Consider the following 16920-nt stretch of genomic DNA (forward strand, 5'->3'; position numbering starts at 1 on the left):
ATGTGTGTGTTGGGGTGGGGTCCCACCACGCAGGCTCTGCATGTGCCCTCAACTCCCCTCCTTCATGGTGCCCTGACTGGAAGCCAGGGCAGCTAGCCTGATGCTGAGAGCGGCACTTGGGGCCGAGACTTCCAAGTGCGCATCCCGCAGTGTCCCCAGTGTCCCCGGGCGCCTGGCAGGCCTCGGGTGGGGCCGCGTCAGCGTGTGAGCCGGCGTGAGTCCCAGCTCGCAGGGTCTTCTGCAGCCGTGCGTTATAAATCCCCTGCTTGGCGAATAGATCTCTTCATCCCCGGGGAGATTCTCGAGCTGCGCGTGCTCCCCAGGCCGCCCGGCATTTGTCATCGTTCCAGAGACATAAACCACCCCGGCCTCTCCCTGCCCCGGGGCGCCTCACACCTCACCTCAGAGCTCTGCGGAGGGCGCCGAGCCCAGGCGCTCCCCCAGCCTGCCAGCCTCCCGGCCAGGGTACCGCTCAGTGCCTCTCCCATCCCGTTAGCACACAGATGGCCGTGCCGCAGAGAAAACGAGTATTTCTCCAGAAGCAGATTAATAAACATCACCTAAGGAAGGAGCTGATAAAGACGGCGGCGCGGTGTGAGAAAACCCTCTGTGCTGTGCTGAGGGCTGGGCTCTTAGCCCAGCTGGCGCCCCAGCAGCGAACGAGGCCTCGAGGACGGCGAGCCGGCGCCCCCTGCTGGAGCCACGTGGCGGCGCGGCTGCGAGTCCCGGGAGCCCTCCTTCCCGCAGTCAGGTCACCTTTGTGGCCCCACTCAAGGGGGGTGGGGAGCAGAGGTGAGTGCAGGGGGCTCAGCGTGTCCTCAAGGCTGGGGGGACACAAAAAACGGCTCCCCGGCAGGTGGGAGCCCTAACCCTGCCTGCCCTGCAGCCTCCTGGCCTCCCAGAAGTGGGCTCTTCATCCCTAGGGGAGGGGCGGCCCCGCCTCCTGAGGTGATGTGGGTGTGGCGGGCCTGGCTGGAGCCTGAATGGGGGTGCGGCCCCTCCCGCAGCTCACACGCTTGTCACAGGGGATGCGTCCACCCTGTCAAAGCACCCTTACCCCATCTGAGTCCAGATTGCGGAGGCAGAGAGAAGTCAGCCAGGCTGCCGCAGAAACCGAAGCAGTGCAGTCACCGAGGCCCCAGCCCTGGCCGAGCGCCCGCAGTGCGAGGGGGTCACTGGCTATGGTGACATTGCAAGACAGTGGGAGCAGGGAGCAGGGAACAGCCATCCCACGCACCCGCTCACACTTGTCAACCACGCCGGCCGGGGCTCGGAGCCGGGCACCGCGGACACATCCGCGAGGCCGACTCTGCCCCCGCGCCTGCAGGAGCAGCTCAGTGGGGGCTCTGGGCCATGGCTGTGTGCTGCGGGCCAGTGAGAGCGGCCTTCGGTCACTGTGAATGTCAGATGTCGTAGTAAAAACAGAAGCCGCACACACAGGGAGCTAGTTGACTGCAGTCTGTCCCGGCCAGCGATGTGGAGGTGAGGAAACCACTGCTCTCACCTATGACCCTGGGCAGGAGGGGGGGCGGTTTCCTAGCCTGAGACCTGCCCCTGGAAGTGTGCACATGCCCAGAGAGTGTCCTCCGAAACCGCCACTGAAGTGCCACGGCCAGCCACGTGTTTACCAGCCCTGACCAGGGATCCGACATCAACCGGCTTCCCCCCTGAACTGGCCAGGGCTGGGGGCAACATGTCCTAGCCTGGTCCCAGTTCTGGAGCCCCGCCGGAGGCCCGCAGGGAAGGGTGAAGTCCTCGGGGCCTTTCTCTGATGAGCCTTGGAAGGAGCTGGCCTGGTGGAGTCGTTTTCCTGTTCAGGCACGCCTGGTGCTGAGGGTGTGGGCTGGAGCCCAGAGGCCAAGCCGCCCAGCCCGCTCACCCTGCAGCCCCACCCCCTCCACTTCCCTCAGTGCTCTGTCCCCGGCACCCCGCTGTTCCACTGCCAACATGGGTGCTTCGCCCCGCGTTGTTCCTGGCCTTGGAGTGGCCTTTCCTGCCCTGTCCCCAGGTGGGCTAACCCACAGCAAGCAGTCCTCTTTCCAAGAGCCTGGCCTCCTCTCTGTGTGACCAGCAGAGTCTCTTGTACCCCGGACCCCCTTCCCCACAGCCCATTGCAGGAACCCTCGGGCTGGCCCTCTGTGGACCCTGGCACCTTGCGGGCGTGATGCGTGTTGAGAGGGTTAGCGTTGCTGGGCCCCGGTAGGTGCCTCTGGCACTTCCCGGGTTCGATAAAAAGGCCCTTCAGCCCACTTGGCCCTCCTGCCCAGACCTCCCCACTCACTGTCCCATCAACCGAGACACCCAGCATGTCTAGGTGAAGATGCTTCACCGCTGTCCTCCCCATCCTGCACTGTTCACCCTTTTTGCAAACGGTCTGTCCACCACGTAGCCCCCCACTTCCTCCTGCCTCCCCCTGGCCCCCATCCTGTACAGCTTGGTTATGCTGGTCTCCTGGTACCCAGGGAAGCTCAGGGTGCTGAGCTGGTCTCACTCCAGTAGGAGCTGTTTAATTCAGGGCCTTGGGGAGTGTCCCATCAGTCCCCGTTAGGACTTGGGGACACAGCGTTGTCTGGGAACATGGCACTCCCCTGGATGTCTTTGGCCAGATTAATCAGACCAGGTGCCTGAATGGGGTAACCAGCCCACCGTCCAGGCAGACACGTGTCTAGTGAGGGCGGTGCAGCGAGAGGGTGCTGCCATCTGGCCGCTCCCCGCTCCACCCCTAAGCTGTCCTGGGGGCAGCTCGGGCTCCCGAGGATGTGAGGCTGTGTGCACGGGCACACGCTGCCGTGACGGATACCACGTGTGGCACCAGACTGTCTCCTCTGGGGGGCAGTTTGATGCTTGCTCTTTCAGGGGAGCAATGTTCTTTGTGGCGTATTCCAGGGAATTAAGTGAGCCTGTGAGTGTCACTCCAGGGTTATCAGTGCTTCACTGGCTCTGACGGCAAAGACGTGTCCCGGCCCGTCACTCGTGATTCCATGTTTTCTGAGTGAGGGTGACGGACGGGCGCCGTGAGTGGGCTCTCAGGCCCTCGAGTCCTCTACCCTTCCTTCTCTTGTAGGAGCAGGTGGGGGCGGGGGGTGCTCTCAGCCTGGCCTGGCACTGCCCTAGGGTTTAGAGTTAGGATGTTTCTGAGAACACCGCAGGGTGGGGGTAAGGCCAGGGGATAAAGCCAGGTTTCAAAAATGCAAATAAACTTTTCACATCATTTCTTTAGATGGTCAAGCACCCTGGCTTGACCCGGGGACTGGGGGTGGGGGCTGGGCAGAAGGGTGTTCTGCTTTTCCCTTTGGTAACAATCACAGAGCCACCGGTCCTGTGTCCGGAGCGCTGACTTAGCTGAGTCTGCTGTGAGACCTGCTCTGTGTCTTATGGTCCTAAATGTGTAGCAGAAACTCCTGAAGCGTGCAGTGTCTGAATCAGGGTTGAGGGACCACTGACTGTCTACTGGTTCTGTGGAGCCTGTCACTGGAGGCTGTGCTGAGGCCACGCCGACCAGGCTGCAGGGCCGGTTTAGCAAGACTTGAGGGGCAGCCTGTCCTTGCAGGGAGTGGGCTTGTTTCCCGCCGCCATCCCTCCTCCTTCTCAGCCGTGTCCTTTGTCCTCTCTCACTGCCCAGGGCCTGCCTGCATCAGTGCCCGGCGGGAAACATTTGCTCCGTGAATCAGTGACTCAGTTAATGCTCTCATCCTGTGTCGGTGTTGCAGGAAGGGGTACCCCCTTCCAGGCCTGAGGGTGGGCTCTTGTCTAACACTCAGAAATGAATTCTCTGAGGAGACATACATGCTGACCAAGCAAGAGACTTTATTGGGAAGGGGCGCCCTGGGGGAGAGCGGGAGGGAAGGGAGCCCAGGAAGACTGCTCTGCCACGCGGCTCGCAGTCTTAAGGTTATGGTGATGGGGTCAGTTTCTGGGTTGTCTCTGGCCAGTCTTACGCAGGGCTCTTCCTGCCGGTGCATGCATTGCTCAGCCAAGATGGATGCCAGCAAGAAGGATTCTGGGAGGTGGAAGGACACGTGACATCTCCTTTTGATCTCTCTGGAAGTCTTCCAGTTGGCGGTAGATTGTTAGTTCTTGCGTTCCTTACCAGGACCTCCTGTCATAAAATAACTCACGCAAATATTTACTGTGGTGCCTGGCCAGGGTAAGTGGTTTCAGTCAGTGTGCTTCCCCTAACATCAAGAGTGTGAAAGTTGGGGTCTTGGGGTTGAAAATACCATCTGTACTGATAAAATTTTGCCTAGAAACAATGGAACGTACATGAAAAACAAAACAGAACCTGCAGCCACGCCTGAACTGACCTGCCCCTCGGGCTGCTCTGGGGCTCCGGCGGGGCTACCACGAGCCTCTGTCTGCGGCTCCCGCCCCGGACACTAACGGGTCTCAGGGCACTGTCTTCCTGGCAGATTGGAGGCTGCCCCAATTCTCATGGTCCTCACGTTTGCCTGCCCAGTCGCTCCACACGAGGATGTAATTAAATGTTTTGAACAGCGCTTCGGGACATTTGATTATGCAGAAAGGCTCCACAGCCCGTGTCGATGTTGTGTGCAGCTGGGCCACCCGCGGTGTATCCGTGCTCACGGTGCGGCGAACGTACCTGAGAGGGAGGGTGGCCTCCTGCCGGCTTCAGCCCCCCTTCTCTCCCCAGGAGCTGCCAGAGCGTGACCAGCCTGGTGGGCAGTGCTGCATCGCCTGTCAAGGACGGGGCCTCCTCTCTTCCCAGGAGGCAGAGCTCGTTCGCCAGGCCGCCGCTCCGTGCCCTGTACGACCTGCTTGTGGCGCCCATGGAAGGGGTAAGTGCCCGGCCGGCCCCTTGGCATCAGGACGCATCACTTCCCACTCAGCACCCCGTGCCCCTGCCCCCAGACACAGAACAGGCTCCTGAGACAGCAGGGGTTTTCCAGACATGGGGCTTCTCAGCCAGCCTCTAGACAGTCATGTGGGCGCTGTTCTAAGGGGGCTGCTGGGCCACAAATGGGGTCCTGGGCTCCAAGGGGGCAGACACAGGTTCGGGCCCTGGCCAGTCTCCCGGCTGGCGGTCGGGTCAACCTTGGAGTCTCAGGTGCACATGAGATGCTGCTCCTTCCCAGCATGCTCCTCAGACCTGGGGAGGTCCGGGGGCCCAGGGCAGCACGCATCCCCCCATCTCCGCAGTCAGGGTGGGAGATGCGCCCATGTTAGCTCCCCTGCCCACTGCTCATCCGAGGGTCTCGCCTGAGCAGCTTCAAGCCAGGGGCTACTTCCTGAGGGAACAGACCCTCGGCCCCTGCCCTGGGAGGACTCACTCCACTTCGGGGTCCAGCGGCAGACTCGTCCTTGTACTTGAGTTCTCGAGAAGCTTGAGCGCGGCCTCTGACTGGGTTCTGTGGCCTTGGTCTTTGCCCATCACTGTTCGTCCAGACGCGGTTCTCTGACCGGGTGCGAGGCTGCTGAAGGGCTCAGGGATCTCGTGAATCTGAACGGCTGTGCATGAGCCCGCCAGATGTCATTGCCCACAGCTGTGGGTTAGCTCTGGCTGCTGTGACAAAATGCCACCGACTGGGTGACCTGGATTCTCACAGTTCTGGGGCTGGAAGTCCCAGGTCAGGGTGCTTGGCGTCGTCAGCTTCTTGGTGGAGGCCCGCTTCCTGGCGTGAGAATAGCCACTTTCTCGTGTGTCCTCACGTGGTGGAGAGAGAGAGTGAGCACACTCAGGTCTCCTGTCCCCTTCACAGGGGACCCTCCTGGAGCTCCTGCCCGCATCTAAACCGAATTATCTCCCAAAGGTCCCACCTCCAGACACCATCACTGAGGGGGTAGGCGTCAACGCATGAATCTGGGAAGAGACAAACACCCAGTTCGTAACAGGCCCCTGGGAACAGCCAGGCGCCTGCGTCAGTGGCGGCCGGTGGAGGCCGTGCGGCCGGGCAGCGCCGTCCCCGTGTCCCATGGCCGGCCCGGGGCCTGGCGCATGCTGGCACTCAGTGAAGCTTACTGGCGGTACGTGGTCCAGAGATGCGTTTGGCTCTCGGGTCTAGTCTGGATGCAAAACAGAAGACCCAAGACCTAAGTCAGTGAGTGGGTTCTCTGTGACCGCTCTGGGATGGCAGCTGTGAGCTTTCCGAGAGGTTCGGATGCAGAAGGAAGCCGCCGGGCCTGTGCGGTAGCTCCAAGGCTGAGCCCCTGACCCTGGCCCCCAGCCGGGTGCTGGGCCTGGCTCACATCTGGGCAGATCCCAAGTGCAGGGATGTGTCTCAGGGGACCGGCACCTGAGCGCCAGTTGTTTTGCTGGAGGATGCGCCCCTTTGGGCCCCAGAAGGCAGGGCTTGGAGCGGCTCTTCCTGGTATGGAAGGCAGAAGTCCTGGGGCGGGGGCGGGGGCGGGGGCGGCCCCTCCCTTCATCCATCACAGCATCTCCACTCAGTGGAGGGGCTGCTTCAACTGTGAGTTGTCCCTTATGGGTCCCCTTCTGAATCCGCCCTGTGACTTTTAGACAATTTCTCTCTCTGAGGACTTTGCCCTGTGACTTAAAGAATAAAAACCTGCCAGTGGGGTTAGTGGTTGCTCGTGGCTGGACCTCTGTGCTCCGCCAGGGTGCCAGGAAGGGAAGATTTATGGACTCGAGCCCCAAACTCATTGGAACAGTGACTCTGTATGACAGTCTTTGTACAGTCTTTGTATGACTGACAGGAAGGAAACCCCGGTCCCCAATGTGCATGTGCCCAGGAGCTGTGCATGAGAATAGATGTGACCCTTGGCAGTGTGGTCCCGTCTTGAAGGAGGCATTTAGGGTGAAAATGTTCAGTTCCTGATGTTAAAAGTGTTCTCATTTGTGACTGAGGAGTTTGAACGCAGTGAAGGAGTCAGACAGCCTCCAAAGAGACGTGGAGTGAAACCTCTCAGAGGCCGTTAGAGGGAACGGGATGGGGAAGCATCTCTCGGGACCCACTGTGGTCCAGTGAACACACTTCCCTCAGGAGCTTGTCTTGTCCCACGAGTGTTTACTGACACGTGCCGGGCACTGCTGGGCGCACCGCCTCCTGGACACAAGGAGACATGGGGCAGGCGGTGGCCCTGTGCTCCCAGACCGTCCTCCCCGTCGGTGGGCTGGCCGTTCCCACCCTGCTCCGAGGCCACTAGAGGGCGACACCATCCACTGCTCCCGCGCTGTCAGCTGCCAGATGGAGCCAGGCCTTCTCCATGTTTTCAATGAAAATACACATCAAAACCCAGTCCAAGATTATGAATCACTGACACTTCAAGACTAAAGCTGTTAGCCTCTTCACATGCAGCTCATAATTATTTGAACAACTGCCTTTGTTTAGCCACAGTCCTGATGCTAGGGGCCTAGGTCAGATGGTATGAAAAGTGGAACAGAATGATGTCTTCCCGCTGGCTTGCACCAGGACTTGATTGAATTTAGCTGAAGGGAAATACCACTGTGGCTCTTTCCTGGAAGCCCACCGTCCTTTGCTGTCAGGACACGGCAAGCATGTCCAGTTATCGTTGAGGAGTCCCCGTTCCATCTGCTCACGAGTCATCAGCAAACATTAAGTCAAATCCTGTCTGAGACGCAAAGAAGTGCGCCTGGTTAGTGTGAGAGGGACCAGACCCTGTGCGCGTCCGTAGCATTCACCCTGGAGTGGAGGGGAGTGCCTCATGCCTGAGCCTGGACTCGCCTCAGGAGCCCCTCGCAGCCACAGGCTGCTGCGCATGAAGCCGCTCATGCACGCAGGTCCCAGGCCGCCCTCTCCGTGAACAGACGGGGCCTCGAGGCCTGGACGTCCAGGGCCAGGAGCTGCTAGCATCCAGGACCAGATTCAGAGGCAAACATTCCCTAGGATTTGTCAAGTCACTCTTTGTACGTGATTTAGGAAGTCTCTGGGCTTGTTCTAGTTATGGTCTTTGTCCTTCGTCCTTCTTATATTTATTTGCATGTATTTAAATCCCCTGTTCCCTGTGTTTATGGTCGTCAAACCCAAGATAGTTGGACAGGTGGGAGGAGTGAATGCTTCTGGGCAGAAGGAAAGGTCATCCGCATCCACCTCTGCTGTTGACCAAAGACCACTCTTAGGCTAAGTGGAGTCATCGGGCTCAGGACTGCAGAAACTGACTTCCAACTTGCCGGTCACGTCGGTTAGGTCAGTACCTGGCCTCCCCAGGCACCAGAGCTCTGGGGTGGCCCAGGACCTCCCCTCTGAGAACTGGAGGGGGGATCTGGCTCTGCCAGGGGCTTGGTTAGGAGAAGAGCATGGCTTTGGCTGAGTCGTGGCTGTAAAGACGAATCAAGTGGTGTGGTAACCCGACTTCTCCTTACTGGGAGATGACCGCCTGGTCACAGCTGGTCTGTAAGAAGACGGGGGGCTTTGGAGGCAGTCAGGGGATGCTCGTCCACAGAACAGCCGGCCCTCAATGCTTGAGTGTGGACGGGGCACCAGGCCTGCGGGGTGGGCGCTGCCAGGCTGTCTGGTCTTTGCTGGGGACTCTGGAGTAACATTCCCACGAGGACAGACGTCACTTGAGGCCCGAGGCGTCTCCACAGCTGACGAGGAGCAGGAAGAATGGAGGCACTGACCAGCCAGCTGTCTGGGCCACGGAAGCGGTGAGAACGCCAGCCCGCCCGCCGGGCAAGCGGCGTCCTCCCCTGGGTCAGGGCTTGTGGGCTGATTCAAGCTGATATTCGACCACCCCCATCTCAGCCTGACCCCAGCAGGTTCTGGGGGAGCCGAGGCCCACCTGCACCGAGGGGGTGTGGGCTCGTGGTCACCACCCTGGCCTCAGAGAGGCCCCTGCGTGTGAGCAGCCCCTGGAGCTGACGTGGCCTGGAGTGGCCAGGAGACTGGACCCTGGGGGTCCAGGGGACCCCTCTGGCTCTGGCCGCCCACTGGTTTTGCGTTTCCACAGCCAGATTCCTCCACTTCTCAGACTCCCCAGGGAACCAGTGGTCTATTGTTTGTGGTTCAGAGAGCACAGTGGAGTGGGCTGAATTTGGACTTTTGCACTTCTGGTTGGAGACGGTCCTGGTAGCTTTCAGTCGTGGTTGCTGAGCACCCCCTGCAGCCTCAGCCCAGCGCTCACCCCCGGTGCGCGGCAGGGCGCCGGCTGTGAGCCCCCCGAGCCAGCGCCCAGGGCCACCCGGCACCTGGTGCCCGCGGGCTGTGGCCGCCACATCTTTATGCACACCCACCCTGTGTCCAGTCCAGGCTTCACAGCCGTCGCCTGCTTTTCTTTATCCAGAGTCATCGGGCCTTAGTCTCCAGCAGCAGCTCTGTTGGAGCATGAGGTGTCTGACTGGTCTGTGTGCGCCCACCCCTCGGGTCCCGCCCAGCCTTCCAGGAGTGACATGGGGGCCCTGTCAGCGTCAGAGTCCCCGCCAGTCTCAGGGGACTGGGTGGGGACAGCCCTGCAGAGCCAGTGAGGGACACAGAGGCCCCGCAGTCGGAACCTCCTCCTCCAGGGGTGTCGTCCTGGTCTCGGAGCCTCTGTCCACACACTGGGTCTCGCTTCTCACCCGCGGACAGTGGTCCCACCCCGGCCGAGCCCTCAGTGCCGTGAGACAGGTCCCTCCACGCTGCTCCGGGTGACCGTGACTGCAGAGCGCTTTCGGGGCAACTGCCCTTGGCGAACATCCAGATGACCTGCTGGGCCTTATCTCTGGGGACACCCCCTCCGTGACGGGTGACCCCAGTCTCCCCCTGGCCGTGCTCCCCTACCCTCCCCCTCAGGGCGGGGCCAGGGAGGCAGGCGGGCGCCCCCACCCCCGAGTGCACCCCTGGGGGGCAGGCATCCACCGGCGTCAGCTGTGCGCTCCCCCGCAGGGCCTGATGCACTCCAGCGGCCCCGTGGGCCGGCACCGGCAGCTGGTCCTGGTCCTGGAGGGGGACCTCTACCTCATCCCGTTCGCCCTCCTGAAGGGGAGCTCCTCCAACGAGTACTTGTACGAGCGCTTTGCCCTCATTGCCGTCCCCTCCATCCGCTCCCTCGGCCCGCAGGCCAAGGTAAGTCAGGCTGCCCAGCGAGCTGGGCCACGGCCAGAGGCCACAGGGACCTCAGAGCAGATCTGTCTAAAGGCAGGGGACAGCCTTCTGAACCCGGCAGCCCTCAGCCACCCAGGAGGCACCGGGCGTCCTCTCTGTCTCTGCTGCTTTGCTCTGACACCACAATAGGAGCTCAGTCACAGCGCCGAGTTGGGCTGGAGGTGGGTCATGCATCTGTGGGGGTGGATCGCTCCCCCGAGGCCGCACCCATTCGCAGGCTGACCGTGGAGGGGCCGCGGGAGGGAGGGCAGATGGATGAGATCAGCGTCACGTGGAGGAGAGCGCTGTGGGGCGACAGAACCAACACGATGAGTGGCCTTCAGGGGAGAGGGGACCCGTCTCGTTCAGTGAAAGTCAGCACAGGATGAACTCTACGGACTCAAGTGGGGCAACAGTGGGCCCCCGCGGGTCAGGGCTCACCCCACTGCCACCCCTGGCCCTGCTTGCCTGACTAGAGGGCCTTCGGAGCCAGCCCTGAACCCTCTTCCCTTCTCTCAGCTCGCCCAGGGACCCTGAGACCCGGGTTCCCTCCTGCCCCGGCACTCCGCCCCAGGCTTGGGCACGGGCGCCATCTCAGCCTCCGCTGACCTTGGCCATTGGCAGGGTTCCACCGGGCCAGTTTCTGCCCCATGGGCTTTGGAGAGCTTAGTTTTGACTGTTTTTGTTGCTGGATCATCCTTCACATGGGACAGATTCAGTTCAAGGAGAAAGAAATTATTTTCTCCCGTTTTCCTCGTGCCCACGGTTGACTGAATCCTGTCGATGAGTGAGCTGTGTGCATCCAGCCTGAGGGCCGACCCCTCCCGCTGCGGGGCGCCCAGCGGGCAGAGGCGAGCCAGGGACAGGCGTCCTGCCTCCCACAGGCTCCCACAGGCCTTGCTCTCCCAGAAGGCGGCACCAGGTGGAAGCACCAGAAAATTATTTTGAAATAGTTTGACACTTGATGTGTCCCCTCAAAACATCAGAAGGCATTGTGGGGTGAAATCAGAACTTTGTTGGGCTTCTTTATGCTGATTTTATAATTCAGGGAGGTTTCTCTTTTGAAGGGGCTGTAATCTTTTCAGTGGTAGTGCCTCTAAAGGACTTAATTTGGCCCTATTTCCCTTGAGAGTGACTTGCTTTCTGTAGGTTTAAACAAAGCCGCCCCTGAAGCCCCTGTGGCGTCGGTTCCCCCTTACTGAGGGGTTTGCGGGGGGACCTGTGGGAGGGAGATGTGGGGCAGGCTACCTGGTACCCCCCACACCCTGCCCCTGCTTCCACCACCGCCCCCCCGCCCCCGGGCCTGACAAACAGCATGGGGTTTTCCGACCACCTGTCTAGTCTGGTTATTCTCAAGAGCTTGTCACAGCAGGTGTGATTCTCAGCCAGACGTGCCCTGTGTCAGGAAGGTATTGAAGAGTGGATTGAATGAGGTTACCAGGAGGACAGGTGGGCCCCACCTGAGCGGGCATCCGAGCGCCCGGGGAAGCCCTGACCGGCGCGCCCGCCTTGCCTCCTCTCCTAGTCTCAGCTGAGGAAGAGCCCGCCCGCCTACTCCAGCTCCACGTCCATGGCGGCGGTGGTTGGCAACCCCAAGCTGCCGTCAGCGGTGATGGACCGGTGGCTGTGGGGCCCGATGCCAGCGGCCGAGGAGGAGGCCCACATGGTGTCCGAGCTGCTGGGTTGCCAGCCGCTGGTGGGCAGCGTGGCCACCAAGGAGCGCGTCGTGAGCGCCCTGACGCAGGCCGAGTGCGTGCACTTCGCCACCCACATCTCTTGGAAACTGTCAGCCCTGGTCCTCACGCCCAGCGTGGATGGTGCCCCTGCGGGCGGCAAGAGCTCCTTCGGCCACCCCTATACCATTCCCGAGTCCCTGCGGGTGCAGGACGACGCCAGCGATGGTGAGAGCCTCTCGGACTGCCCGCCGCTGCAGGAGCTGCTGCTCACGGCCGCCGACGTCCTGGACCTGCGGCTGCCCGTCAAGCTGGTGGTGCTCGGCTCCTCCCAGGAGTCCAGCGGCAAGATCACGGCCGACGGGGTGGTGGCGCTGACGCGGGCCTTCCTGGCAGCCGGTGCGCAATGTGTCCTTGTGTCTCTGTGGCCCGTGCCCGTGGCCGCTTCCAAGATGTTTCTGCACGCCCTGTACTCATCCCTGCTGAACGGCCTGAAGGCCAGCGCGGCGCTGGGCGAGGCCATGAAGGTGGTGCAGAGCAGCAAGGCCTTCTCACACCCCTCCAACTGGGCAGGTAGGGGCGCGGGAGCTGTCAGAGGCCCGGGGGGGCCTGGTAGGGGCTCGGGCGCCTGTCAGAGGGCTGGGTGGTTCTGGGGAGGACAGTGCAGAGGCTCCAGGAGAGAGTCCCCTGGCTGACACTCTGGCGTGCTGCCAAGTCAGCCCTGACTCCTCTGGTAGGAAAGTGGTCTCTTGAGCAGGGAGCAGCAGAAGGGCTCGCTGTCCAAGTGTGAGTGTAGAGTGTGTGCTGGGGACCCCATTTACAGCCTTCCTGTGACCCCCAGACGTAGGAAGGAGCAGTCAGCGCCATAGAAAGGCCTGAGGTTTGGTCATCAGGGCACTTGGGCTCAGTCCAGCTCCGTGTTGAGCTGTGTGACCTGAGCGGTGTTGTAGTTGTGAAAGTCACTCCATTACGTCTGACTCTTTGCAACCCTGTGGACAATACAGTCCATGGGATTCTCCAGGCCAGAACACTGGAGTGGGTAGCCTTTCCCTTCTCCAGGGGATCTTCTCGACTCAGGGATTGAACTCAGGTCTCCCGCATTGCAGGTGGATTCTTTACCAGCTGAGCCACAATCCTACCCATGCTGCAGTGATCCCTAAAACAGGAACACCAAAAATACTGTTCTCATGGCAAAAAAATACACCATTCATTTGTTTAAAAATGGCCCCCACATGGTCCCACAGAAGGTTCTGCAGGGCTTGTGGGGACGAGCCCTGCGCTTGGCCGTAGTCCTGACAGGACCCTCCCCAGCGTGTCAGGATGCCTGTGCAAGGGACGTTTTGTCAGCTTAGTTTCAGCGACAGTAGAAAAGCCAACGTTGTTGTGGGGGAAATGGGGGTTAATGATGCTGCCCTGTTAGCCTTAAAAACTGCCTTGGTGCATTCATTCTCAGAAGCCCTTCTCCCCGTTACTCGGGGCAGGACCTAGCACTCCTAGAGCTGCTCTGAGCTGCCTCCCCCAGGCGCAGGCCCCGCGTGCTTGTCTGGGGGAGAACCGCCTCCTGTCCCCTCCTCTGGTGACATGAGGAGTCCAGCACAGCGCCCCTCCTTCCCAGCAGACACCGGTGAATTTCAGCGGAAAAAGGGCAGATCGTTCCTCGGGATGGGGGCTGAGCCGGCGGAGGGCCTCTTCCGGGCTTGCTCAGCACAGCAGGAGCGCAGAGGCACCTCCCTGAGCAGCCTGCCCAGCAGAGCACCTTCACCCGCGGAGTGATGAAACAGCGTCGCTTCCTAGAGTGGGGGTGGGGGTGTCAAGCTGCCCAGTGAGTGGCTGCCCCGGTCCAGCCCCTGCAGCAGCTATCCAGGCAGGCCCTGCTCGCTCTCTGCGAACGAGCTGGGCTGGGGACGGACAGCCCTGAGGTGCTTCCGTGTCCTCACAGGGTTCATGCTTATCGGCAGCGACGTGAAGCTCAACAGTCCCTCCTCGCTCATCGGTCAGGCCCTCACCGAGATCCTCCAGCACCCGGAGCGCGCGCGGGATGCCCTGCGAGTGCTGCTGCACCTGGTAAGGGGTGCGGGGCCCTCGGGGAACCGGCTGCGATGCCTCGAGCGGCAGTGAGGCTGGGGGTCCCGCGGCAGCGGGGGCAGGGGACGAGCAGATGGAGGGGACTTTGTCACTCGGGCCAGGCGGGATTCTGGCTTAAAGCCTGACCACAGCCACTTCCAGCCATGTGGCTTTGGGCACATGGCCTTGCTCTCTGAGCCTCAGCTGTGAGGGGAAGGGGATAAAAATGTACCTTTTCAAGATTACCTTGAGGGCTAGAGAAAAGGTGAGTAGCTGGCACCCCACAGGGTCCCAGTAGCCGAGAGCTGGTATAATCAGAGCACACTGGCCTCTCCCTAAAGTCAGCTGGGAGAGTTCCAGCCTGGCCCTGCTCTTGGTGAGGACACAGTCAGAGTCCCCATGCCTTTGCCTACAGAACTGAAAGGTGGTAAACCAAGCCAGGAGTGACATGAAACTTGTTCCACCTCTTCATTTTGGTAACCTAGAGGCAGTTTCAAATAATTGAGAATTCTTAGCCTCCTTGGAATTCTGCCAGAAAGACCAGGCCCTGTCCACACATGGCGGCAGCCCACACTGCATCCATTGCTGTTAGCTTAGTCACTGTTGTGTCCGGCTCTTCGCGGCCCCAGGGACTGCAGCCCCCCCGGCTCCTCTGTCCACGGGGTTTCTCAGGCGTGGGTTGTCATTTCTTCCTCCAGGGGGTCGTCCCGACCCAGGGGTGGCAGGCAGACTCTTTACCACTGAGCCCCCAGGGAAGTTCCCACCACATCCACGCTCTTTACCAGTCCAAGGCCCACAGCCCCCCCACGGCCACCTGGCAGCTCAGAGGTGCTCAGGAGGGAAGAGTCGGCGAGGGCTTCTCTGGGGATCCTGGGCGGGGGGGGGGCACGGCCCAGGGGCCTGGGCAGACTCCAGCGACGAGTCAGCCACAGACGCTTCTTACTCAGGTCTGTCTGAAGGTTTTCTCAGGCTTTAAAGAAGTCAGCATATGTGAATAAAACTGCTGGAGGCTGACCTCCGACAGCTCTCAGGCCAGACACAAGGAAGCACCCCCACCCCACTGGGTAGATGCACTCACATGCTTTGAGAATTTGGGGGAGACCTTCTCAACTGGTTTTAACCTGTGCCTGCAAGCTGAACGTACCCTTAAGTTGCTCAGCACCCAGACTCTGGCAGGCGGTGCCCCCTTCCTACTGTAGGCGCTGGCGCTGCCCCCCCAGGGCGGGAATCCAGCCTCAGGGCCCCTCAAAGCACATTCAGGGTTCTCGCCTCTTTCTCGGCTTCACCTTTGGGGATGAGTGTAGGGCCCACGGGTCGAATCCACCAGTCCTTCCCTACCTACCTAGCAGACCGCGTCTCCAGGGCCCGCCCAGCCTGAGAGACAGCAGCTGGCTGCCCACCTGTCCTGCCCAGGAACTCAAGTCTCCTCCTACCTGTGATGTCAGCCCCCAGTTCCCAGGGTTCTTCATTTTTGGCTGCACCATGCGGCACGTGTCACTTCCCTGATGAGGGATTGAACCCGTGCCCCTGCAGTGGGAGCACAGAGCCCTAACTACAGGGAATTCCCTATAGTTTGGACTTCTGAAACACGGCTATCCAGGCTAAGTTCCTAAAAGTAGGCTTACCTGGCAAAGGGTTGTTTTTTAACACTTGAGCACACTTAGGGTGCCCTCTAGATATGCTGCTATCTATTTTTATCTTAGTTTTTGTTGTGCTGCATGGCTCCTGGGATCTTCGTGCCCTCACCAGGGGTTGACCCTGGGCCCAAGGCAGTGGAAGCATGGAGTCCTGACGACGGGACAAGCAGGCAATCCCCCAGCATCCGTGGCTTTTACTCTAGGGACATCCTGGACAGTGCTCTGTCCCCTCCAGTGGTGCAGGGCAGGGGGCATCTCAGGAGACGAGCGGCCGAGGGAAAGTGGCGGCCGCTGCAGGTGCTGTGGAGGCTCCTGGAGAGCTGAGGGGCTGGTTGTTACCTGGCTGCCCCGGAGCGTGCGGGAGGTCCCGACGACAGTGCTGCAGGCAGAAGAGCTGGAGGCCTGGGAGACACAGGCCCCGTGAAGGCACCGCCCTGTGTGTGTGCGGGGTCCTGAAGGCCTGAGGGTTTGTCCTGGTGACGGGCAGTCAGCCCTGCAGGGTGTGGGGCAGGAGACGGGTTTCCAGACAGACCTCCTGTGTGCGTGGAGGCACCCAGAGCCTGGAGCCACATTAGGGAAGGCACACGACTCTTCGGAGCCCCCCAGCCCTCGCTGGCTCTGAGTGGCGGCCCCTCCCTTGCGAGATGCTGGCTGCTGCTGTGTGTTCCCCCAAAGCCACCTGGAGAGAAACTGGGGTCCCCACCCCCGCCTAGAGCGGTGCCTCACCCCCCTCCCCTGCAGGTGGAGAAGTCACTGCAGCGCATTCAGAACGGGCAGCGCAACGCCATGTACACGTCGCAGCAGAGCGTGGAGAACAAAGTGGGCGGCATCCCCGGCTGGCAGGCCCTCCTCACCGCCGTGGGCTTCCGGCTGGACCCCCCGGCCAGCGGCCTGCCAGCGGCCGTCTTCTTCCCGACCTCCGACCCGGGCGAGCGGCTGCAGCAGTGCAGCAGCACCATCCAGTCCCTGCTGGGTGAGCCTCGGCCGGCAGCGCGCGCAGGGTGGGGGCCGTGGTCCCTGCCGCCCTCGGACAGGGAGGGCCCGGGGTCTCCAGAGTCCCCGACAGACTCCTCCCGGCCTGGTGCTTCCCTCTGTGACCCCCACCTCTGCCCCTTGCTGACAGCAGCGGCTCCGTCTCGTCGGCAGCCTCAGGCCCCACAGAGCCCTGTGGCCGAACCCAGGATGACACGGTCACAGGGCTCCCCTTCGTGTGTTGTTTGGTGGGGGGGTGACGCTGCCTGAGTGACCAGTCAGGGTCCTGGGGTGACCAGGTGCAGCCTCCAGCTGCCCTTCTCAGAGACCATCCAGGTGGGACTTGGTCACACTGTCTGGCTGTGCTGAGCTTTTGAAGATGGGAGCAAAGCTGAGCATTCGGGGAGCGTTCCTCTGGGAAGGCGCAGACAGGGTGCAGCATGCCCCTCTGGATGACGCCCGCCTCCTCCTTGCCGTAGGTCTGCCCAACCCTGCCCTCCAAGCCCTCTGCAAACTCATCACGGCCTCGGAGACGGGCGAGCAGCTCATCAGCCGGGTGAGTCCAGCGGGAAGCAG

The 16920-nt window shown here is 61.4% G+C and overlaps 1 protein-coding gene and 1 long non-coding RNA gene across 9 annotated transcripts in view; one reads left to right on the forward strand and one right to left on the reverse strand.

The window, feature by feature from the left end:
* The window catches only part of TTC28 (tetratricopeptide repeat domain 28), a 570331-nt gene that overhangs the window by 542958 nt on the left and 10453 nt on the right, over positions 1-16920 (forward strand). For all 8 annotated transcript variants that reach the window (XM_043437597.1, XM_043437608.1, XM_043437613.1 and 5 more), the window contains 6 exons: positions 4652-4796; positions 9801-9980; positions 11524-12244; positions 13611-13735; positions 16114-16345; positions 16824-16900. In XM_043437597.1, the coding sequence (XP_043293532.1) occupies positions 4652-4796; positions 9801-9980; positions 11524-12244; positions 13611-13735; positions 16114-16345; positions 16824-16900 (1480 nt within the window). The remainder of the gene's footprint in view (positions 1-4651; positions 4797-9800; positions 9981-11523; positions 12245-13610; positions 13736-16113; positions 16346-16823; positions 16901-16920) is intronic.
* Positions 9078-16920, reverse strand: part of LOC122421597 — a 68382-nt gene continuing 60539 nt past the window's right edge. Inside the window, exons 3-4 of the long non-coding RNA XR_006263522.1 lie at positions 9371-10303; positions 9078-9334 (exon numbers count right to left, since the gene is read on the reverse strand). This is a non-coding gene — a long non-coding RNA (uncharacterized LOC122421597). The remainder of the gene's footprint in view (positions 9335-9370; positions 10304-16920) is intronic.

The sequence above is a fragment of the Cervus canadensis genome, chromosome 1, assembly GCF_019320065.1.
Source record: "Cervus canadensis isolate Bull #8, Minnesota chromosome 1, ASM1932006v1, whole genome shotgun sequence".
NCBI lineage: Eukaryota > Metazoa > Chordata > Mammalia > Artiodactyla > Cervidae > Cervus > Cervus canadensis.